The 25,163-nt window shown below is 41.1% G+C and overlaps 1 protein-coding gene across 2 annotated transcripts in view; it reads right to left on the bottom strand.

Annotated features, from left to right (window-relative positions):
* Positions 1-24,367, bottom strand: part of LOC146304988 (NLR family CARD domain-containing protein 3-like) — a 31,816-nt gene extending 7,449 nt beyond the window's left edge. The window contains exons 1-8 of one of the 2 annotated variants that reach the window (XM_084714032.1): positions 24,213-24,367; positions 23,249-23,323; positions 22,808-22,886; positions 22,448-22,649; positions 20,530-22,333; positions 20,268-20,441; positions 19,400-19,573; positions 11,661-11,834 (exon numbers count right to left, since the gene is read on the bottom strand). In XM_084714032.1, coding sequence (XP_084570158.1) covers positions 11,661-11,834; positions 19,400-19,573; positions 20,268-20,441; positions 20,530-22,333; positions 22,448-22,649; positions 22,808-22,886; positions 23,249-23,323; positions 24,213-24,280 — 2,750 coding nt within the window. In that variant the 5' untranslated portion in view covers positions 24,281-24,367. Of the gene's footprint in view, positions 1-11,660; positions 11,835-19,399; positions 19,574-20,267; positions 20,442-20,525; positions 22,334-22,447; positions 22,650-22,807; positions 22,887-23,248; positions 23,324-24,212 lie in introns of those variants that run through there. The other variant, XM_084714033.1, reaches the window with a different exon arrangement.
* Positions 24,368-25,163: the final 796 nt, after the last annotated feature.

Below are 25,163 nucleotides of genomic sequence, written 5' to 3'. Positions count from 1 at the left end.
GTTGGTGAATGGGAAGAAATTAATGAACAACAGTGGAAAACAACTTGCTCAATGTCATGGAGAGAATACGGGTGGAAAAACATTATAAGATATTTTGTTACACCAGCACAGAAAAAATATGAAGATACAAGATGTTGGAGGTTATGTGGAGTGGATGGAGCTGGACATTTTCATGTATTCTGGGGTTGTCCGCTTATTAATAGATACTGGCAGGAGCTTAAGAAATGTATGGACAAAATAATGAAGGTCGAACTTCCACTTACATTTGAGGTATTGTATTTGGGAAAATTAAATATACCATTTACAAGATTTGGGGATAAATATATGTTTAAGACAATGTTGATTGCAAGCAAAAAGGCGATCACCAGAAGATGGTTGAGGACAGAGGTACCTACACTTGACGACTGGGTTAATGTAATACATGATATATATGTGATGGAGAGGATGACATTCTCTCTTAGATTACAACAGGACAAATTCAAGAAACTATGGAAAAATTGGATTGAGTATATAACTCCAATTAGATCAGACTTTATTTGATAAAGTATTTAAATTAAAATACCCCTTGGTTCACAGCTACAGATGTTGAAATGTTCTGTGTGTTTTGTTTTTTTAGGTATACTGGTAACAGTTTTTTAGGGGGCCAAGCCCGCGGGGGCTGGGAAACGCGTATACGCGTTTGTTTTTGTTCAGATTTTTATTATTTTCCTCCTCTATTTTTATTCTTCTCCCGATAAAAGTCCGGCTGCAGGCTAAACCGTGCAAGTTTGGATGATGCAAATTTGAGGGCTGGCCCAGACCCCTGCACGTACCTCAGACGCAAAAAACTGCACATGTCCGCCTGCAGGGGGCGCTATAACCAAGGACAACGCGTTTTGGCCTATAACTCCCACACCGTATGTCGCACATTCAAAAACCTTATATCCCCACATTCCTTGAATGGAGCTGAGTCACTTTGTAATTGGCCACGCCCACTTCCGCCTAAATAATTTTTTCGCAAAATCGCGAAAACTGGAAAACCTGCTTTTTCGAACTCCTCCTAGGGATTTTGTTCGATCTGCACGAAAATTAGCTCGGACACTCTTCTGCTCCTCATGAGCTAAAGTTATCAAAAGATTATTTTTGGGTTCAAAATTCCGCGAATTATTAACGAACAAATTTCCGTAGCTAGCCATAAAAATGGAAAATCTTGCATATCTCGGTCAAAGTAAATGCTATCGACACCAAATCAGAGATCCTTGGTTGCCATGAGACTGGGAGCCTATGAGCTGAATTTGGCGAATGTTGGCTCCTAGGGGGCGCTAGAGATGTGGGAAGTTTATATCTCTAGAATGCCTGCACCGATTTCTACGAAATTTGGTCCGTACGATGTAGGCCCAGTCCTGAGGCCATATCTTCAAGGGGGTCATGACAGGTCAATGTGGGCGGGGCTTATTACAAGATAAACAAAAAATAATAATTTCTGCCAAAGTATAATACTTAGGGTTTTGAAATTTTATGGGTACATGTAGAATAGGACTCGGATCCCGCCTACCGAAAATCACGTTTGTGCTCCACTAGGTGGCGCTATAACGCATTTTTGCCTATAACTTCCACATTTTAAATGACACGTTAAAAAATCTTATATTGCTGTATTCCCTGAATAGCGCTGGATTTTCTGACGTAGGCCCCGCCCACTTTCGCCGAAAATTCCCGTCGCTAAGTCGCCACATGTCCGAAACCTACTTTTTCGAACTCCTACAGTTTAAGCGCCATCTGCACCAAACTTTGCACATACGATGTCTAGATGTGTCTGATCTAAAGTTATCAAAAGAATTGTTGCACGACAAAAAATTCGCTAATTATAACCGAACGATTTTTTGGCTCGCTTAAAAAACACGTGTTGTGTCATATTTCAGTCAAACTACAGTCTTTTGACTTCAAACTTAACACGCTCGTTCCAGAGGTCATCCACAGACTCTGTGCCAAATTTGGTGCGGATCGGCCAATAGGGGGCGCTACAAACCCAAAAACATCAGGTTTCCCAAAAGTTGCTCAGATTCCTACTAAATTCGCTGTGCATGATGTGGGTTCCCTCCTGAGGCCGACCGCAAAGTTACCTAATGATTGGTCATGAATGCCGCAGCTCGGACGACGGCGCGCGTCCCCGCGCTCGCCCCGAGCCTCGCATCCCTCGGAGCCCGCGGCGGTGGGTTCCGAGGGACGCGGGTAACGTCTCGCGCGGGGAGGCTTGGCCCCCGTTCATAACTGCTTGCAGTTCTAGTTTTGTTTTGTTTTTGGTTTTTATGACCAAGATTTGAATATGATTATTAGGATAGAGTACAAGGAGAATAGTACTACACATGAGAATTAGAATTGATCTGATTTTATTTTGCACATATTCATTTCTTTTTCTTATTTTTGATCTGATGTTTGAAGGCTATTTTTTAACCATCATTGTCAATATTTCTTAATTATTTTATTTTATTAGTATATTATATGAAAGCAAAAACAAATACTGTACCAGTTGTTTGCTATATGTCTTAATCTTTCAATAAAAAAGAAAATGGAAAAAAAGAAAAAAAATAAAAAGCTCAGAAAACTGGCTGGCAGACACAGAGTTAAAAAAGCGACGACGGACAGGTAAATTGCAATTAAAAGGTAATTGGGATAAAATTACATTAAATAAAATTGCTTTGTGGTCCAACACACAGATATCCTTAACCGCAAGGTTGTCAGGACTGAGACCGAGATGAATAACTAAATCCAGTGTGTGACCCTTAGAATGTGTGGGAATTTGTACAGAGGTTAAAAGATTCCAGAGTGTCTATAAAATCAGTGACAAGAGACTGAGAAGGGCAGCACACATGTATGTTAAAATCACCTAAAATAAGAATTTTATCAAACTTTGAAATAAAACCAGACACTAACTCAGCAAACTCTTGGATAAAAACATTGTTTGGCTTGGGCGGTCTGTAGATTATTAAAATTAGCACTGGGTGTTTAGAATCAATTTTAAAACTAAGATATTCAAATGAGGTAAAACCACTTTGAGAGATGGGGGTGCATTTAAAAACCTTTCTATAGATGACAGCAACCCCCCCTCCCCTGCCAGTCAGCCGGGGTTGATTTAGGTTATCCAGATATATGGAGCTGTTTGGACATATGGACAGATATATGTGTATATATGGATAAGTGTGCAGGATAACTGCACACATGTTTTAATACACAGATGTGTGTAACATTATAATGAAGAGAAAATCATGTAAATAGTGTTTCCTTGTAAAAACACAGAGAAACAACATGAGCTGCTCACAAAACAAGCAGCTAAAATTTCACACTGATGATTTCATTTGAATATTTATTGTACAGAAGATGATTGAACAGCAGAAAATGTAAATCTATAATTTATTTCACATTAGAGATGTGAAGGATTAATATTATGTATAAAAAAGAGTATATGAGAATATATTATGACACACGGTGATGCAATATGAATAAATATTAGTAGAGTTATAAATAAGTAGAAGATTTCTGATGCAGTTTCTAAAGATATTGTCAGGTTTTCATCAGGTTTATGTTGGCTGTTAGCAGGAGTTTGAGCTTTTTCTCAGAGTCCAAAACCTCCAGAAACATTGAAATGTTCATAAAGACACTGAATAATAATGAATATTGAAGAGTTTCCTGCTGCACAGGCAGATAAATGGAGAATACAAGAGCCTCCATAGCTGACAACAAACAGAACGAGACCTGAGACACACAATCATGGCTCCCATATGTTTGAAAATGCTGTCTGTGGTGAAGCTTCCATGTCCCCTAGCGTGTTCTGTCTAAGTTTTGTATTGTTTGCATGTTTATTCCTCATATCCTGGCCTATCATGTGCTTAGTCCCGCCTACAGCGTAGGCCTATTGGTTTTTTGATCCATCAATCAATCCAGCAGTCGCAGCACTAATTGTATCCTTTTTGGTTGCTCCAGAGAGAGACGCATGACGACAAGTGAGCAATTACCTTAGTTGAGTGACAGCCTTTGTGATATATTTGTACGAGCACTTGGTGCTCTGCTATGTTGGCTGCAATGATTAGAGCTCGATTGCTCATGTCTGTTGTTGTTCCGTGAGCCACCACTAAGGGCTTCAGTTGTACCTCCAGCCTCATCTCCATGTCTTAATGAGTATAAGTCATAAGTATTAAGTTAAGTACTCACCCTGCATTCGGGAGTCAGATAAGAGTGCAACAGTGTCACAGTGGCAAACAGACCACAACATGGTGTCAGAAAATGGAGTTACGGAGTGACGCAGGCGTGGTACAGCGTGCTAACATCAAGCTAACGGCGGACAGCGATGAACTGGCGCAAGCATGGAGCAGTTCAAGCCACCGTCACCACTGATACTCACCGGTAACCTTGCTGGAAACTGGCGCAGATGGGAACAGCGTTTCCGGCTATATGCAGTGGCCTCAGGTGTGTGTGATAAGGCAGAGGATGTTAAAATAGCAATTCTTCTACACACCATCGGCGAACATGCACTGGAAGTGTATAACACACTCATGGTTGTGCCAGCTGCCAGATGCGACAATGGAAGACGTTCTCAACGCTTTTAAAGACTACTGCAGCCCTCTGAAAAATGTTGCATCCGATGCCAGAAGGGACATCTGTGGACAGATTCACCACAGAGCTGCGCCAGAAAAGCAAAGACTGTGAGTTTGGCACAAGTGAAAATGACATGCTCAGAGATAAACTGGTGTTCAGCATGACTGATTGTCACCTGAAGGAGAGACTGTTGTGTGAAAATGGCCTAACACTACACAGAGCTGTAGAAATATGTAGAGCAACAGAGCTAGCAAAGGCACAAACACAGGCTACGCAGACTACATATGTCATACATGAGGCTCCGGTGGATGTTATAAGGAAAGCAACAGGGCAAAGGAAAGCGAGTGCTTCGAACAAGAGCAGCAAGAAGCATGCTGCAACCAGCAACTGTCAAAAATGTGGAAGAAAACATGATCCACGTCAGTGCCCAGCTTACGGAGCAGTGTGTCACAAATGTGGAAAGAACAACCATTTCTCGCCTGCCCCCTGAGGGCGTTGTGTCTCTGGAATGCAAGACAGCCAAGCATACTGCTACACTACAGTTCCATGTGACTAGTATGGCTGACACATCGATCCTGGGTGGAGCAGCCTGTGTGGATTTGCACCTGATAAAAAGGGTGTAGGCGCTCACAACAACATTGCCAAAGCCACCAAAACCTCCAGCTACCAAAGATGAGTTGGTTGAGAAATATGCAGCAGTCTTCACAGGGCTGGGTGAGTTTCCAGGGGTTCACCACATACATATTGACCCGGATGTTGTGCCTGTGGTACATGGCTGCAGGAACATTCTCTCAATCATGGACAGATTGAAAGACACATTACATGACCTAGAGAGAAGGGAAGTTATAATGGCTGTCACAGAACCGACAGAATGGGTGAACAGCCTTGTCGCTACTATGAAGAAAAATGGTTCACTGAGGGTGCGTTTGGACCCTTGTGACCTGAATAAGGCTGTTAAGCACCAACACTACTCCATTCCCACCCCTGAGGATGTGCGCAGCAAACTGTCAGGGAAATCCATCTTCACCATCCTCGTCGAGAAAGATGGATACTGGCAGGTTAAACTGGATGAGCCATCTTCAAAACTGTGCAACTTCAACACACCATGGGGCCGATACTGCTTCCTCAGACTCCCCTCAGGATAAAATCTGCAAGTGAAGTGTTCCAACAAAAGAACTGTGAGGCCTTTCGTTGACATACAGGGTGTACATATCATATCATGACATGATCATCGCAGTGTCATCAGAGCAGGAGCATGATGAAATCCTACACAAGGTAATAGAGACAGCAAATGTGAAATTTAACAGAGAAAAGATCCAGTTCAAAGTCAACACAGTAAAGTACATGGGGCACATCATCACATCAGAAGGACAGAGAGCTGATAAGGCAAAGGTGAAAGCAATAGTCGACATACCGCCCCCAGAGGACAAACAAGGCCTGCACTGTATGCTGGGAATGAGATAGTTCTTAACACAATACATCCCGAACAAAGCCTCATTGACAGTGCCTCTCAGACAGTTGCTCAAAAAGGACGCAGTGTGGCAGTGGAGCCCACACCACAGTGCAGCGCTGGAGAATCTGAAGGCGGCCCTCACACAAGTGCCTGTACTGAGGTTCTATGATCACAAGAAGCCGCTGACGCTACAGGCAGACTCCTCAAAAGATGGGCTTGGAAGCATGTCTTCTCCAAGAAGGTTGGCCCATATGCTATGTGTCGTAAGCACTCACTGAGACTGAGCAGAGATATGCCCAGATAGTGAAGGAGCTGCTCGCCATAGTCTTCGCAGCCAAAAGATTTCACCAGTATGTCTATGGTAGGACAGTGACTGTACAAAGAGACCACAAGCCTTTGGAGATAATCGTGCAGAAGCCGCTGTGCAAAGCACCAGCACGGCTGCAAGGAATGCTGCTACAACTGCAGAGGTACGATCTGAACATCATGTACACACCCGGCAAGCACATGTACATTGCCAACACACTGTCACGAGCAACAGTGGAAAGAAAGGGAGAAGACGAAAACCCCTGTGATGAAAAAGTTGTGTATGTTGTGGAAGCCACAGATGCACTGAGTGAGGAAACGCTCAACAAAATGAAAGACGCGACTGCAGCAGACTTTCTGTTGCAAGCCGTGTGTGAACAACACATGACAGGATGGCCAGCTAAACGACGGAGAGTGGACAGGAATCTACTCAGCTACTGGCCGATGCGACACAACATCAGCCTGCAAAACGGTATTGTGATGGTTGGAGACAAAATTATCATTCCACAGAGCTTCAGAAAAATCATCCTAGAAAAGCTACATCTAGCTCACCAAGGAGTACAACGTACAAAGGCCAAAGCCAGAAGAGTTCTCCACTGGCCCAGAATGTTACGCGATATTGAGGTGATGGTGGAGAAGTGTGCACAGTGCCAGCAGCTGTAGCCACAACCGCAGAAAGAACCCCTCATTGCTCATGAGATTCCAGAAATACCATGGATGAAAGTTGGGGCAGACATCTTCGAGCTGAGAGGTCAGTCATACCTTCTACTGGTGGTCTAAGTATCCAGAAGTGCTGAACCTGCCTGATAAGACAGCCCACACAGTAATTCAGAAAATGAAGACTGTCTTTGCTAGGCACGGTATCCCCAAAGAGGTTGTGTGTGACCACGTCCCATTTGCCAGTCACGAGATGAAGTTGTTTGCTACATCATGGGAATTCAAGCTGACACACTCCAGCCCTGGATACCCACAATCAAATGGACTCACCGAGAGGACCATAAAGACTGTCAAATATGCTATGAAAAAAAGCACTGGGCACAGACAGGCACAGACCTGCAGCTCGTCCTGCTGTCACTGAGAAACACACCAGTGACAGGCCTGAATATGTCGCCTGCACAAATGTTGATGGGAAGAGTCCTGCGGAGCACACTCCCATGTTCCAGTTCCGTGTTAGAGCAGTCAACTCCACAGCATGTGCACAGCAGGCTACAGGATCTGCAGTCCCGCCAGCAGCGCTACTACAACCAAGACGCCAAGCCACTACCAACACTGCCCCCAGGTGCTACTGTACACATGCAGACACGGCATGGATGGGAACTAGACTTGCACCGATTAATCGGCAATGCTCGGAATCAGGCCGGTTTTCACATGACTGGCCTTGACCGGTGAGCGGCCGGTCAGCGTCACAAATCCGGTTCTGTGCCCGTCATTAGGTGCGTTCGAGATGAGCCAGGCCTGCGCAGAATCGATCAGCGGCGGTCAGCGCACAATGCATGCCGGTTAGATTTGTGTCCGACTTGATCCCGACTTGCTCTGACGTCATGCACACGTGGGCAACGATAACCTCACGAGATCGAGGCGGCCGCAGTTTGTAGAGCCAGGCGCCACAGCTGCTTTCCACCGACTGCAAACGCCTGGCTGTTACCTGATCGACAAGTTGACAGGCTCTGATTGGTTCTTAACTTTGACAACAAACACCACGTGTTGTATAAAATACTAATTTTCTGTGTAATTGTAATATTTAATGCTCGACATATCCGTCTTCTGTTCTGCAATGAAGTTTTAATCTGTCAGCAAGCAGATATTTAGTGTCTGATAATAATAAAGGTTATATATATATATATATATCAAAAGAACAGTTTAGTGCTTTACAAGGCAGATAAAAGAACAGATGTTACAAGCATCAAAAGGAGGATCTCTTCTATTTTGACTTCAATCAGCGATCAAGAACACACTTTATTTCTTCAGCTATGAGCGTGATCTGCAGACTACAGGTAACCTACAGGTGATCTATCAGGATGTTCGTGTCTCTTCCTCTAGTCTCTCCTAAGTCTGTTGAAAACTGTCCGACTTGACTGCAGCTTTTTGTCTCCACCTCCTGCTGCGGCCGCCTGATCTCGTCTACTCTCCAGGCGAGGCGCAGTTCATCTCGAACGTACCTATTGTCACACATGTTCTGCACGATGGTCACGTCATGCGCGCAGCAGACAAACTGACCGTGACGTCAACACAGCGCTGATAACAGCTACACACTCTGACACGTGTCTGCTTGAAGATGGTGTCAGCGACAGATTCCAAGAACAGGATAAAGAAGACAGAAGACAGACAGTCTACAACGAGACAGAGCAGCTGACAATGTCGCAAAACAGCCGTAAACTTTGTAGCTCTTCAGGCTAATGCTAACAAGCTAACATGCTAGCAGCAGACTGCTGTTCACAGAGGGACAGTTAAAATCTCACCTCCTGTTCTGGCTGAAGAATAAACAACCTGTGTTGATGTGTCTCCTCAAACATTTTCTCATCCAGACTCGTTTAACTTCTGTGTTTGTTTTTCTCACGGCAAAGTTTTACTTCAAACTGTTGCACCGCGTTAGTCTCCGGTTTGTTTACATCCGCTTCCACAAAAGATCACGTGAAATCGCGTCCAGCGAAATCCCGCGAGATCATCTCGCGGGATTTCGCTGGACGCGATTCATAATCTTAATATAAAATTATAACAAGGCCTGGTTGTAATCTGGATGATTTTGGAGAAAGTATTAAATGAATATTTAATAGTCAGTGTCTTATTATGAACATATTTACAAGAAAAGTTGCAAAAATGTTTGTGAATGCTGTCAATTAAAGTTCTTAGAAAGACTGAAAATCGGAACCGGCCAAAATCGGAATCAGTAGGTCAGACCCCTCAAAAATCGGAAATCGGAATCGGCTAAGAAAGTTGAAATCGGTGCAAGTCTAATGGGAACCTGCTGTAGTGGTACATCAAAGAGATGAGCCGCGCTCCTCCACTGTGCAGACGCCGGCAGGACAGACTTTCAGGAGGAACAGGCGTCATCTGAGGAAGATACACTCAAGTCTGTACAGAGACACTGACGCTGACGAACTGTCAGAGGAGATGCTTCTCTCTCTTCAGGCACCCAGGTCAGCCAACCCGCCACCACAAGGTCCTCCAGTAGAGAGCACTGACAACTCTCCTGCACGCCGCACCAGGACTGGTAGGGCAGTCAGGCACCCTGCCAGATATGGAGACTATGTAATGGACAAGTGACTGTGTTGTTAAGTTAGTTGAAATGTTTCTTCACAAGTAAAAAAAAAAAAAGAGAGAGAAAGAGAGCAGGAGAGAGTTTAATGGAATATCTTATTGAAACGTTAAATTGCAATAGTTTATTGAAACTGTTATGATGATGTTTTATTGAAAGAAAAGCTAATTGAAAAGTGTTTATTGAAGTATTCTCTAAAGTGGTTTGTCACTAGAAGTTGTAGTCAAAGTTAATATGACTGGATCCATAGTCTGTGTCCCAGTCTTGGAAAAGGGGGATGTGAGGGCTTCAGTTGTACCTCCAGCCTCGTCTCCATGTCTTAATGAGTATAAGTCATAAGTATTAAGTTAAGTACTCACCCTGCATTCGGGAGTCAGATAAGAGTGCAACAGTGTCACAGTGGCAAACAGACCACAACAGCCTTAGTTAGACCGGCATTATTCGGACAGTGAGAGCCGGTGTGCGTCCTTTGAGAAGTAAGTGTCCTTTCTGTTTGTAAATAGTAATCTAAGTTGTTACACGTGTGCTGTGTGGTTCATGCTTATGTTGTTGTTAGCAGGGTTAGCCGTGGGTCTAAGCTCATATATACATGTGGCTATGTTAGCACGCAGCAATTAATGCCGTGTGAAGCAATGCTGTATCACGCAGTGAAATGCTGACTGTTGTAGGCAGCAGGTATGAGCTATGGCACTGCCCAGTAGTGATATGTGTTCAGTACATAAATGCAATATATAAGAGACATCGCATGTTACTGTTTATTAGTTGTATGCTATTGTTGGTCAGTTATGATGTCGCTTAACATGTGATTTGCCAATATTGGGTACTCTTTGCAATATTAGTTATATGTGGAAATTATGCATGATGCTGTTATATTCTCTTGAGTGAGGCTGCAGTGTTGTATGTAATTCTTCGCATGTAATTAAGACTCATTTTATGTCTTTTATTTTCTATGGTGATAGAACCACACAACAAACTTGCTGTCAACGATATAAATGCTGCACAGTGCGTGAAGTTTCCAATAAAGATAACTGAAGACATCCCCCTGAGCATTCTTATCGATGCCCCACGGTGATTGCATTAATTCACCAGCAACCTAGTAGTGAAGCACACACCACCTTACGAATCTAACACTGTCATTGATCAGGAGTGTTAGCTTGAACAGCTTCCATAGCCTCGTGCTCAGCTTGGTTGCTAGCGCTGTCGCTAGTGTCTTCGCTTTCACTCAGTGATTTGTCGTTTATCATTGGGTTTTGTTGCGTCTTTCCTCTCATCCTTCTCATTTCCCCCCCTTTCATGTTACAAAACAACTTTTTCCTAGATAGCTGGTATTTTTGAGGGGGGAGAAGTAAGACTGTTTGGGAGCCTATGATTTATGCTGCTGCTTGCTGCTCTGCCATACTGGAAGCCGGTTCCCATATGTTTGAAAATGCTGTCATTGATCAGGAGTGATTGATTAGAGTCAATATGCCCGGTGTTTGAGGTGTTTATGTGCTCTACTTTGGCTGATTATTGATGTGAGTTTTGGTGGTAGAACGGCGAGACGCACACTGTTGGACTCAGTGGAGTCTCTGCTGTCACATGAGCCCTCGTTTGTGTCTGGAGCAGAAAGTAGCCGACTGCTGTTGGTGAAAATGTGCTGAATGTCTTGAATAGGGGGCGCTAGAGAGTTTTTGATATGTGGTCATGAGTTTGTTTGGTGTTGGATTGTGTTTGGTGTCAGTAAAAAGAGTTTTAGTGAACTTGTATCTGAGTTTGTTCTGTTTCATTTGATGTGTAGCATGAAGATGTTTCTACATAATTAGTGTGACATGTTGTGTTGGAGACGTGTGTCCATGGAGACCATATGTGTGACCTGAGTTAGGAAACATCAAAACATAAATGAGGCTCTGGATCTGAACCAGAGTTCATGTTGTGTCCTGTATAATATGTGAATCTGAGATCTAAGAACAAACAACATCAGAAACATTTTCATTAAAGTGAAAACTGAAATCCTGACCTGAGATCAGCTGCATAAATTAAACACTCATGAAATTTAGAGAAATCAATCATTGAAGACAAACTGTGAGTTGATCTGACCTGAGAGTTTCCAGAGTACAGTTTGGACTCTTCAGTCCATCAGACACCAGCTTCAGTCCTGAATCCTGCAGGTTGTTGTTACTCAGGTCCAGGTCTCTCAGACTAGAGGACTGTGAGCTGAGAACTGAGGACAGAGCTTCACAGCTTCTCTCTGACAGGTTACAGACACTCAGTCTGAAGAGGAAATAATGAACAAGACAACAAAAATCATTAGTGTTAAAATGTTGAGTGTGAACTTTTAGTGATACACATATAATACATATAAAATCTCTTTTCAGCACGTCTTCAAATCCTTTATGTTTTACTCTGAACATGTTGGAGACACGACAACAGATCATCACTGAATCACTCATTAAAAAAACATCCAGTCATTGAAATGATTTGATACTAAAACCTCCTGCAGCTCTGAGTTTAGATCTAATCTACCCACAATGCATCAGGAAGAACTGGTCAAACATCAGGCCTGAACACAAACTGAGGAATATGAATCCATTTGATTTAAACTCATTTCTATTATCATTCCAGAGTCAAATGAAGATGCAGCAAAGGAAAACATTTTTTATCTTCAACCAGTAAATCAAAGTAAAATGATTAGAACCAAGTTCCAACTGTGCAACTGAATTTGTCTTCGTCCTCCTGGACGACAACTGTAACAACAAATCTGATGAAAAGACACTAAAATACAAGATAAGAAAAACTTTATTGATCCCACACCTTCATTTTACAGCAGCTCAAAAAGTACAGCTGAAAAAAGTCTGAGTGATAATAGAATACTTATAAAATAAATATCAAATTAAAACATAAAGTACTACATTTATCAAACTTTACACTGAAGACTGTAAACACTATATTCACCTTTGACTTATCCAGATATATGGAGCTGTTTGGACATATGGACAGATATATGTGTATATATGGATAAGTGTGCAGGATAACTGCACACATGTTTTAATACACAGATGTGTGTAACATTATAATGAAGAGAAAATCATGTAAATAGTGTTTCCTTGTAAAAACACAGAGAAACAACATGAGCTGCTCACAAAATAAGCAGCTAAAATTTCACACTGATGATTTCATTTGAATATTTATTGTACAGAAGATGATTGAACAGCAGAAAATGTAAATCTATAATTTATTTCACATTAGAGATGTGAAGGATTAATATTATGTATAAAAAAGAGTATATGAGAATATATTATGACACACGGTGATGCAATATGAATAAATATTAGTAGAGTTACAAACAAGTAGAAGATTTCTGATGCAGTTTCTAAAGGTATTCTCAGGTTTTCATCAGGTTTATGTTGGCTGTTAGCAGGAGTTTGAGCTTTTTCTCAGAGTCAAAAACCTCCAGAAACATTGAAATGTTCATAAAGACACTGAATAATAATGAATATTGAAGAGTTTCCTGCTGCACAGGCAGATAAATGGAGAATACAAGAGCCTCCATAGCTGACAACAAACAGAACGAGACCTGAGACACACAATCATGGCTCCCATATGTTTTTTTTTTTTTTAACTTTATTTTTATTGTTTTCTTTTAAACAAAAACAGAACTTAAGACAGACAGGGTCATCACAGGTGTTGAACATTGCTAAACATACAGAATAGGGATTGAATGAATCTGGGTTACATTCATTGTCAAAATCTATAAGTTCTTTATGTCCATGAGTGTTATTTGAGGTCCAAAAAGTTTTTATGATCCTTGGCTCCATTTAATGCTAGTCATCAGTGTTTCCTACAAAGTGAGATGTCTCCCATTCTTTCTTAACTTAAAAGTCTACTCTGTTTATGCAAAGGAAAAATACATTTCGTTATTTCTCCAACCAAACATGTATAAAGAAATCACTACAGGTTCAAATAGGACTTCCATTTTTTCCAGTATTTTTCACATTTCTTGGTAGCATGTCTCAGGGAAAAGGTCAATCGTTCCATAGTATAAATGTCATTAACTATTTCTATCCACTCAAGGATTGTAGGAGGTTCTATGCTCAACCATTTTCTAGTCACTGCTTTTTACCACCTGCTAGTAGTATTTGTAACAGGTATCTGTCCTGTCTTTTCAGCACAGTTGGTACATTTCCCAAATATATAACAATGAAATTAAAATCAAGCTCTGAGCTGATTATAGATTTGATCTCTGTCACCACATCTGTTCAGTAATAAGAGATTTTAGGGCACTCCCAAAAAATGTGAAAATGACCAGCAGACATTTTACCATACATTCTCCAGCACCGACCTTGTTCGGGGTTGTGACGTTGTGATTTTTCAATCTTTGGAGTTATTATAAACCTTAAAAGGTTTTTCCAGGTGTATTCTCTCCATAAATCTGAACTTGAAGTTGTAGACATTGTCCTACAAATATTTAACCAGTCATCTTCAGTCAGTGTTATGTTAGCTTCTTTCTCCCACCTTGATTTAACATACAGAGTGGAAAAACCCCTGTCCAGTTGTAAAGATGAGTAAGTCTTTGAGATCAATTTCCTATTAGAGTTACCTTTGTATGCATCAGTGAATATCTTAATCAATCTCAGTCCCTTCTCTCCAATACTTTTAATATTTGTGTCAAAATAATGTCTCAGTTGAAGGTACCTAAAGAAATCGCATTTCTCAACGTTATATGTTTTTGAAAGTTGTTCAAAGGTATCTAAGCCTCTATTGGAGGATATCATACAGTATGAGGTCATGCCTGCATTTGTCCAGAGTTTAAATCTGTTGTCAAATTTAGCCGGTGTGAATTCTGTCATACGCCACCCAGCGTAATAATTGTGCATTCCTCTCGAAGTTTCTGTAAGTTCAATCTGTACCCGGAGAATGTACCGAATACTTTAAGAAGAGACAGTAATTTAAGGAAGCTTTCATTAGGGTTGGTAAGTGTCACAAGAATGTCATCTGTCATCAACACAGGTCTTGTGTTGTGTAACAATATGCCTGTTATGTCATTATCTTCTCTGATTGCCTGTGCTAGTGGCTCAATAAAGAGGGCGAAAAGTGTAGGGCTGAGAGGGCATCCCTGACGACATCCCCTCTCAAGAGACGCTGTTTTAGACAAATTCCCGTTTATTTTAATTCTGGCTGTGGGAGAGCAATACAGTTGTCCCTCACTATAACGCGGTTCACCTTTCGCGGCCTCGCAGTTTCGTGGATTTTTTTGTGTGTAATTTTGCATGCCTTTTTTTTTTTTTACAGTGCATTGTGTTCTGCGTCCTGATTGGCTAAGGGACTGTAGACCATTGTCAATGAATTTACCAGGACGAAGAGGCACGGTCAGAGGAACTGTGAAATAAGCGTGAGTCACTATTAATAATTTCTGTGTCCAACCTCGTAGGTTGATCGTTAAAATTAAATTCGTTATTTCTAAAAGCCATCATAATTATTTATAGGAAAACGTTTATATTTTTATTTCTCAAACAAATGTTTGGGCCTGAAAACAGGTTTTGATCTTTGGTTTCATTTTTGGCCTTAAAACATCTATAATAATTGTAAAAAATAAAGCTGACTACTTCGCGGATTTCGCCTATTGCGGGTTATTTTTAGAACGTAACTCCCGCGATGAACGAGGGATCACTGTATAAAGATTTCAGGCATCCAACTACCTGGCTGTTAAAACCAAATCGTCTAAGAATCAAGTATAAATATTCCCATCGAACAGAATCAAAAGCTTTCTCAGCAATAGATTCTCTATCCACTGTTTCTCATATACTCAATGAGGTGGAAGCCCGCCTCACATTGTCCTGGGTCTGCCTGTTTTTTACAAAACCAGTTTAGTCTGTATCTATCAAATCCAGGATTATATTTTCCCTTCGTTTTGTAAGTATTAATGCAAATAATCTGTAGTCCATATTTAAAACAGATATGGGTCTGTAAGAACTAGACTCTGTCCTATCTTTACCCGTGTTAGGAATTACTGAAATTACTGCTTGTGTCCAGGACGATGGAGTCTCCCCCCCCTCGAAGAACATAATTAAAACATTCCTTAAGAACTGGTATTATAATCTCTCTAAAGGTTTTACACCATTCCGATGGGTAGCCATCTGCACCTGGCATTTTATTCGTTTTTAATCTTGATATAGCCTTGTTTGTTTCTTCTTCTGTTATCTCCTGAGTTATTATTTTATTCTGCTCTGTTCCTACAGATGGTGAGTCTAAAGACATTAGAAAATTTGATATGGCCGTTGACTCAGCTGCCTGAGGCTGAGCAAAATAATATAATTTTGTGTAGTATTTTTCAAAGGAAATTTGTATGTCATCCAGTGTATGATAAATCTTATTGGTTTGCGGGTCTCGTACTTTATGTATAAATCTCTCGGCCTGCTGTTTGCGTATTCTCCAAACGAGTAGTTTTTTTGATTTAGAACCATTCTCATAAAAATTGTATTTAATTAATTTAGCTCTCTTCTCTATTTGATTTTCATATAGTTTGTTTGAAGTCTGTTTTATATCCTGAATCTGGTTTAGAACATCAGTGTCATTATATTCCATATGTTTATTCTCCAAAGACTTTAAGTTTTCAGTCAAATCCTTCTTTCTCTTTTTCCTTCTTCTTCTGAGCTGACCACATGATAAGTTTACCTCTAATAACAGATTTTGCAGCATCCCACAATGTACTGGGAGACACTGTGCCATTATCATTATGTGTAGTGTATTCTTGAAATTCTCCCTTTATGTATTTTCACATTGAGGATCATTCAAAAGATTAGTGTTAAATCTCCACAATGTGTCTTTGGGCTTGCTGTCAAAATGCAGTGTTAAATATACCCCTGCATGATCAGAGATATCCCTTACCCCAATGTTACATTTGGTAATCCTGTGGTGATCTGAATTAAACATAAAAAAATAATCAATTCTTGAATATACAGAATGAATATGATAAAAAAAAAAGTAAAGCATCTATCAAGTGGGTGTAGCTCCCTCCACACATCTAGCATACCAAATTCTTTAAGCAATTTTTTGATGTATACTGCTTCAGGTCTTATTATTTTTTTGTTTTGTTTTGTTTGAGGAGTCCATAGAGGGATAAAGTTGGATATTCCAGTCTCCCCCACATACCAACACACCTGACACTATATCACACACCAGATCTAAGATTAAAAACTTTTTGATCAGCTGTTTATTATTTCCTGGTGGTCTATAAACATTCAATAATGTAACTTCTTTGTGGTCAGTTAAACCTTTAACCAGTAAGTAACACCCTTCTTTGTCGTTGATCTGTGAGGAGAGCTGGAAGTTTACCTTGTTTGAAATTAGTATCGCTACACCCCTTGAATTTCCTTTTCCAAATGAGGAATAATATGAATTTTTAAAACCCATTTTTCGCAACTTCTCGTGTTCAATGCTAGAAAGGTGTGTCTCTTGCCAGAAGATTATGTCTTGTTTTTCTCTTTTCATTTTGGCAATCGCTTTACTTCTTTTTATTGGATTATGCAGCCCGTTCACATTAAGTGTGATTACGTTATATTGTTGATGGAGCATTTCAAACCGTACAAAAGAGGTTCACCTGAACATTTAAACATCCCTGGATGACCTGAACACTGGAACTTCTGTCTGCAGATCAAAATGAAACTTATATATAAACAAACATATCTACCAATAATGACTTCCATCTTTGAAGTGTGAACTCAACTTCTAAGTTGGGAGGGGAAACCCTAACCCACGAAGGGGCCCCTCTCCATGCAAAGTAACATCTCTGACTTGATGAAATCAGAGCAGTGCACATAAATGCAAATAAACAACTTAGCTTCCCAGATGCGGTCAATATCAATGTACAGTTCATGCTTAGAAAGGAAAGTTCGCCTAGTTTGTTTTTATATTTCACAACTCAGTCCATGCAGGCATATGGATATAATCTTACTGGTCTCTTTAGAAGTTACTCAGTCATTTATAGTGGTTGGTGGTTTTCATTTAGCGTCCTCCTCTCGCCGAAACCCCTTGAGCTTGTCCTGGATGCGTTCCAGATGTGCTTCACGGCTCCGGCGTGATGTTGCACCTGCTGTTACCCAGGGGAGTTGTCTCCTTCTCGATGTGGATGTATTTTCCACGTGGTCCTCGGTTCCGCAGGCATCTGTGGTTAAACCCTTTTTCTTCAGGTCATCCGCTGCCTCCTGTGAACTGTCGTAGATCACTGGACCGGTGTCGTAAAACACTTTGAGTTTCGCAGGGTAGAGTGTCTGAAAACGGATCCCTTTTTCTTTGAGTGCCTTTTTGGAGGTGGAGTAAGCCTTTCTTTTCAGAATTATTTTGGTCGGATAGTCTTGTTCAAAAAACACTCGTTTACCCTCATGGCGGATCTCCTTACTTTTCCAAGTGGAGCGAAGGACGAGCTCCTTGGTTTGATACTCCAGGAAACAAATGATAATGGACCTCGGGTTAGAGCCCTGTGGTGGCTTGGTGCCGAGGGACCGGTGACAATGTTGTATGCCAAGGGCAATGTCAGGAAGGGACAGGTGTGTTTTAATGAACTTTTCAAGGAATTCCTGCATGTTGTCCCCCTCGGCCTCTTCGTGGATACCGAGGATGCATATGTTATTTCGCCGTTACTGTGCCCCGAGGTCCGCTAGCTGGCCTTGGATGCTCTCCTGAAGCTCCAGTGCGCGGGAGAGCATTTCCCTGGATTCCGCACTCCACTCCTCTACGTCCGCCACTCTTTGCTCTGTTTCCTCAACTCTATGTTAGGTCTTGAATCAGCAGGGATAGTGCTTAGCTTTTGATTAGTTTCTCCTCTGAAACCCACCAATTCCTCTTTCAGTCGCGCCATTGTGTCGGTAAATTCTTTTTTCATGTCCGAGCGAGCCACTTGGATCTCGGCAATGATGTTAGCTTGAACAGCTTCCATAGCCTCGTGCTCAGCTTGGTTGCTAGCGCTGTCGCTAGTGTCTTCGCTTTCACTCAGTGATTTGTCGTTTATCATTGGGTTTTGTTGCGTCTTTCCTCTCATCCTTCTCATTTCCCCCCCTTTCATGTTACAAAACAACTTTTTCCTAGATAGCTGGTATTTTTGAGGGGGGAGAAGTAAGACCGTTTGGGAGCCTATGATTTATGCTGCTGCTTGCTGCTCTGCCATACTGGAAGCCGGTTCCCATATGTTTGAAAATGCTGTCATTGATCAGGAGTGATTGATTAGAGTCAATATGCCCGGTGTTTGAGGTGTTTATGTGCTCTACTTTGGCTGATTATTGATGTGAGTTTTGGTGGTAGAACGGCGAGACGCACACTGTTGGACTCAGTGGAGTCTCTGCTGTCACATGAGCCCTCGTTTGTGTCTGGAGCAGAAAGTAGCCGACTGCTGTTGGTGAAAATGTGCTGAATGTCTTGAATAGGGGGCGCTAGAGAGTTTTTGATATGTGGTCATGAGTTTGTTTGGTGTTGGATTGTGTTTGGTGTCAGTAAAAAGAGTTTTAGTGAACTTGTATCTGAGTTTGTTCTGTTTCATTTGATGTGTAGCATGAAGATGTTTCTACATAATTAGTGTGACATGTTGTGTTGGAGACGTGTGTCCATGGAGACCATATGTGTGACCTGAGTTAGGAAACATCAAAACATAAATGAGGCTCTGGATCTGAACCAGAGTTCATGTTGTGTCCTGTATAATATGTGAATCTGAGATCCAAGAACAAACAACAGAAACATTTTCATTAAAGTGAAAACTGAAATCCTGACCTGAGATCAGCTGCATAAATTAAACACTCATGAAATTTAGAGAAATCAATCATTGAAGACAAACTGTGAGTTGATCTGACCTGAGAGTTTCCAGAGTACAGTTTGGACTCTTCAGTCCATCAGACACCAGCTTCAGTCCTGAATCCTGCAGGTTGTTGTTACTCAGGTCCAGGTCTCTCAGACTAGAGGACTGTGAGCTGAGAACTGAGGACAGAGCTTCACAGCTTCTCTTTGACAGGTTACAGCCACTCAACCTGGAGAGACAACAATGAACAAGACAAGAAAAATCATTAGTGTTAAAATGTTGAGTGTGAACTTTTAGTGATACACATATAATACATATAAAATCTCTTTTCAGCACGTCTTCAAATCCTTTATGTTTTACTCTGAACATGTTGGAGACACGACAACAGATCATCACTGAATCACTCATTAAAAAACATCCAGTCATTGAAATGTTTTGATACTAAAACCTCCTGCAGCTCTGAGTTTAGATCTAATCTACCCACAATGCATCAGGAAGAACTGGTCAAACATCAGGCCTGAACACAAACTGAGGAATATGAATCCATTTGATTTAAACTCATTTCTATTATCATTCCAGAGTCAAATGAAGATGCAGCAAAGGAAAACATTTTTTATCTTCAACCAGTAAATCAAAGTAAAATGATTAGAACCAAGTTCCAACTGTGCAACTGAATTTGTCTTCCTCCTCCTGGACGACAACTGTAACAACAAATCTGATGAAAAGACACTAAAATACAAGATAAGAAAAACTTTATTGATCCCACACCTTCATTTTACAGCAGCTCAAAAAGTACAGCTGAAAAAAGTCTGAGTGATAATAGAATATTTCTAAAATAAATAATACATTTAATCCTGGGATGAAACAGACTTTATCAATTAAACAGCTCTTTAAATTTAGTGACTTTAGTGACTTGATCTGACCTGAGAGTTTCCAGAGTACAGTTTGGACTCTTCAGTCCATCAGACACCAGCTTCAGTCCTGAATCCTGCAGGTTGTTGTTACTCAGGTCCAGGTGTCTCAGACTAGAGGACTGTGAGCTGAGAACTGAGGACAGAGCTTCACAGCTTCTCTCTGACAGGTTACAGCCACTCAACCTGGAGAGACAACAGTCAGGAAACAGTTAATAAGAGTTTTCCATGTGAAAGACTGCAGTATATTTATTGATGAATAAATCTCACTTACAGAACTTTCTTGGAGGCTTTGACCACTGGCAGCAGCCTCAGAAGAGCCTCCTCTGAAGCAGAGAACTTCTTCAGGTCAAACACGTCCAGATCTTTTTCTGATGACAGTAAGATGAAGACCAGAGCTGACCACTGAGCAGGAGACAGTTTATATCTGGACAGACATCCTGAACTCAGGAACCGTTGGATCTGATCAACCAGAGAATGATCATTCAGTTCATTCAGACAGTGGAACAGATTGATGCTTCTCTCTGCGAAGGGAGTCTCATCAATCTTCTCCTTGATGTACTCAACCGTTTCCTGATTGGTTTTTGAGTCACTTCCTGTGTTTGTCAGCAAACCTCGTAGGAGATTCTGGTTGGTCTGCAGTGAAAGACCCAGGAGGAAGCGGAGGAACAAGTCCAGGTGTCCATTTAGACTCTGTAAGGCCTGGTCCACAGCAGTCTGGTAGAAGTGTGTCCCTGCAGATTCGTCTTGTCTTGTTTCAGATTTCTGGGATGTTGTTTGTTCTTCTGACAGCAGATTGACTCCAGAGTTGATGAATGTCAGATGGACATGAAGAGCAGCCAGAAACTCCTGAACACTCAGATGGACGAAGCAGAACACCTTGTCCTGGTACAGTCCTCTCTCCTCTTTAAAGATCTGTGTGAAGACTCCTGAGTACACTGAGGCTGCTGTGATATCGATGCCACACTCTGTCAGGTCTGATTCATAGAAGATCAGGTTTCCTTTCTGCAGCTGATCAAAAGCCAGTTTTCCCAGAGACTCAATCATCTTCCTGTTCTCTGGACTCCAGTGTGGATCTGTCTCAGATCCTCCATCATACTTGACGTTCTTCAGTTTGGACTGAACCACCAGGAAGTGGATGTACATCTCAGTCAGGGTCTTGGGCAGCTCTCCTCCCTCTCTGGTCTTCAACACGTCCTCCAGAACTGTAGCAGTGATCCAGCAGAAGACTGGGATGTGACACATGATGTGGAGGCTTCGTGATGTCTTGATGTGGGAGATGATTCTGCTGGTCTGCTCCTCATCTCTGAATCTCTTCCTGAAGTAGTCCTCCTTCTGTGGGTCACTGAACCCTCTGATCTCTGTCACCATGTCAACACACCCAGGAGGGATCTGATTGGCTGCTGCAGGTCGTGTGGTTATCCAGAGTCGAGCAGAGGGAAGCAGATTCCCCCTGATGAGGTTTGTCAGCAGCACATCCACTGAGGTGGACTTTGTAACATCAGTCAGGATTTTAGTTTTGTTGAAGTCCAGAGGAAGTCGACACTCATCCAGACCATCAAAGATGAACACAACCTGGAACTCTTCAAACCTGCAGATTCCTGCTTCTTTGGTTTCAGTAAAGAAGTGATGAACAAGTTCCACCAAACTGAACTTTTCTTCTTTCAGCACATTCAGCTCTCTGAAAGTGAATGGAAACATGAACTGTATGTCCTGGTTGGTTTTGTCTTCAGTCCAGTCCAGAGTGAACTTCTGTGTTAAGACTGTTTTCCCGATGCCAGCCACTCCCTTTGTCATCACTGTTCTGATTGGTTCATCTCTTCCAGGTGAGGGTTTAAAGATGTCTTCTTGACTGATTGTTGTTTCTGGTCTGTCTGGTTTCCTGGATGCTGTTTCAATCTGTCTGACCTCATGTTCTTTATTGACCTCTGCAGTCCCTCCCTCTGTGATGTAGAGCTCTGTGTAGATCTGGTTCAGAAGAGTTGAGTTTCCTGGTTTAGAAATCCCCTCAAACACACACTGGAACTTCTTCTTCAGGTTAGATTTAAGTTCACGCTGACAAACTCCAGAATAACTTCCTGAATAAAGACACAACAAATAAGACCAATGAATGAATTATAAAGTAAATATTACAATTTAATTTCCTTAAATAATTTGTCAAACATGTAAAACCTTTAGATAAATCCTCTTACTTCTCTGCAGACGATCAGCCAGCTCCTCCTGCTTCATCATCCTCAGGAAGTGCAGTGTGATCTTCAGAAATGACTCTCTGCTGCTCTTCTCCTGCTCTTCATCCTCACCATGCAGCACCTCTTCATCCTCCCTGGAACTCAGAACCCTCTGAAACTTCTTCAGCTTGTTCTTCACAAACATGACAATGTTCTCCTCCAACAGCTGGAACAGAAATTTATATTAATGACACAAACTAAAATCATGGAGACAAACATCAGATCCATGTTGGACAGACTGACAGTCCACTGGTCTCACACATGCAGCAGGGAGATTATTGTGGACAGAATAGATGAAGAAGTAATTGTTGAACATGAACAGACCATAAATATGGAGTCCAGGTGTGTTTGATGCTGCAGGACAGACTGACTGCAGGGAACCTCTGAGTTCTCCTGTTCTACTCTGTGGAGGAATCATCAATAATTAGGACACATTATGTCACACAGAGACAAACATCAGGCCTTTCAGGGACCCTGCTGGACATTTGGGGGAGTGAACCTCGTCTCCTCCAATCATGAAACTGCTTTGTACAACAGGTGGTTCTGAGCCAGAGTCAGCGTGCTGCTCCCTCATCAAACCTGAATATTTAGTTTTGGTAAAAATCAACATCCAGGTTTAAATAACTTTCTGGATTAAAAACAATTAAAACATGAATCAGTCTTATTTTAATGTTATGAACAGTTTACCTCTTTACAGCAAATGATTGTTCTCCTTTAAGATCAGTGAAGCAATGATGTGAACAGTCACTCTTTAAGGACACATACCTGGGTTCAGGTTCAGGTTCAGGTTCAGGTTCAGATCCAATTCCAGATTCAACAGAGCCTGGTCTCCCATAGATCCTGTTAGACAAAGAGGAAAACCACCAGGGATGAAAATTCACTTTTAGTCTTCAGACACAGAAGCTGCTGGAGAAACTAGCAGCTATCATGACGAAAAGAATCAACACATCAAAGATCAAAAAAACATGAAGCTGAATGGTTTCAGTTAGAGCTGGACAGTATGACCTAAAACTAATATCGCATTATCATTTCAATAAGGGACAGTTATTGTACGGATCACAGTATATTTGTTTGTCTTGAAAAATCAATATAAAAGCGTCTGAAGCTGTAAAACACTGCATGGCATCTATTACTGTACTTTGAACTGTATTATGAGACATATTTCACATAGTTCAGACGTGTTTTAAGAACATTCAGTGTTCAAAACTGGAATAATAAATATTTAAAAATAAACTTTTCTCAAGTATATCAGGTATTATATAAGAGATGTTACTGACTCATCATAAATCATTAATGAATTAATTACCATTAAGAAATTAACTGGTTTAAAATGTACTAAATTAATAGTCCAGAAATGTTCAGTAAAATTGCACCTCATTTGTTTTGTCTGATGAAGGAATTTGTTAAATAAGGAAACTTAAACTTAAAATTTGAAAAAACAGACAAAAATTAAAGTGAGATTAAAAAAAAAACATGTTTTGTATCATTAATGATTCATCAATCGTTCAACTTTTAGCATTTTCAACAATCGATTGAGGAAAATGTTGAACATTTATGACCTGATTCCCACCCAGCAGTGAAGCTGGTCAGTGTCTGGTTGTTTCAGACTGGATGGATGACAAATGTGATTCCATGTCAGTAAAGATAAAAAACTAAACTGTAAATCTCACAGTTGAGAATCTGATACAAAGATACTGTTTTATTATTGTTATAAATATCAAATCTATACCTTTGATCAACAGATTGATGTCTGTCTTTGAAGGTCGGAGGATGATTTTTAGACCAGTCGCTCTTCATGGACACACTGCTGGGTTCAGGTTCGTCCAGCTTCCTCCTGACAGAAAACCAGGAAAAAAATCTATCAGTACTGAACACAGAGTAAAATGAAAGTTTAAAATTTATCTTAAAGACACTGGAATGAAATCAGTTCTCTCATGTTACAGAACAACATGTCAAACTGAGCTGACGTCTGTTCATCAACACTCACTGATAAAACTGACTTCTTCCATCAGCAGCATCAATAAGAAACTAATCATATGTTTCCTCAGACTGTCTGTGATTGGTTCATTCTGTGTTTTAGATCAGCTGATCACATGTTTCTGTCTCTGTTGTCACGTGACTGAAAACCAGAAAATATTGAGTTGATGAAGGAATTAAGGTTAGCCTTCATTAGCTGTTAGCATCTGTTAGCTTCAATAATACCACTGTTTTATATTCATGCAGTCGTCAGACAACAGTCAGGACGTGTGTGAGGAGAAAATGATAAAGAGTTTGTGAAGAAGAAAGATGCTGAAAATAAACATCCAGGTTTAAAAAAACTCCTCTGGATTATTAACATTTAAAACATGAATCAGTCATATTTTAATGTTATGAACAGTTTACCTCTTTGAAGCAGACGGTCGATGTCTTTTAAAATCAATGAGGCGACCCTTTGACCGATCACTCTTTAAAGACACACAGCTGGGTTCAGGTCCAGGTCCAGGTCCAGGTTCAGGTTCAGGTTCAGCAGAGCCTGGTCTCCCATAGACCCTGTTAGACAGAGAGAAAAAACCACCAGGGATGGAAATTCAATTTTTAGTCTTCAGACACCGAAGCTGCTGGAGAAACTAGCAGCTATCATGAAGAAAAGAATCAATACACCAAAGATCAATAAAACATGAATATGAAAAATTTCAGTCTG

Source organism: Lutjanus erythropterus, chromosome 24, assembly GCF_056507025.1.
Source record: "Lutjanus erythropterus isolate fLutEry1 chromosome 24, fLutEry1.hap2, whole genome shotgun sequence".
NCBI lineage: Eukaryota > Metazoa > Chordata > Actinopteri > Lutjaniformes > Lutjanidae > Lutjanus > Lutjanus erythropterus.
Note: the sequence above shows the minus strand (reverse complement) of the source record. Positions and strands in the feature narration are given on the sequence as shown.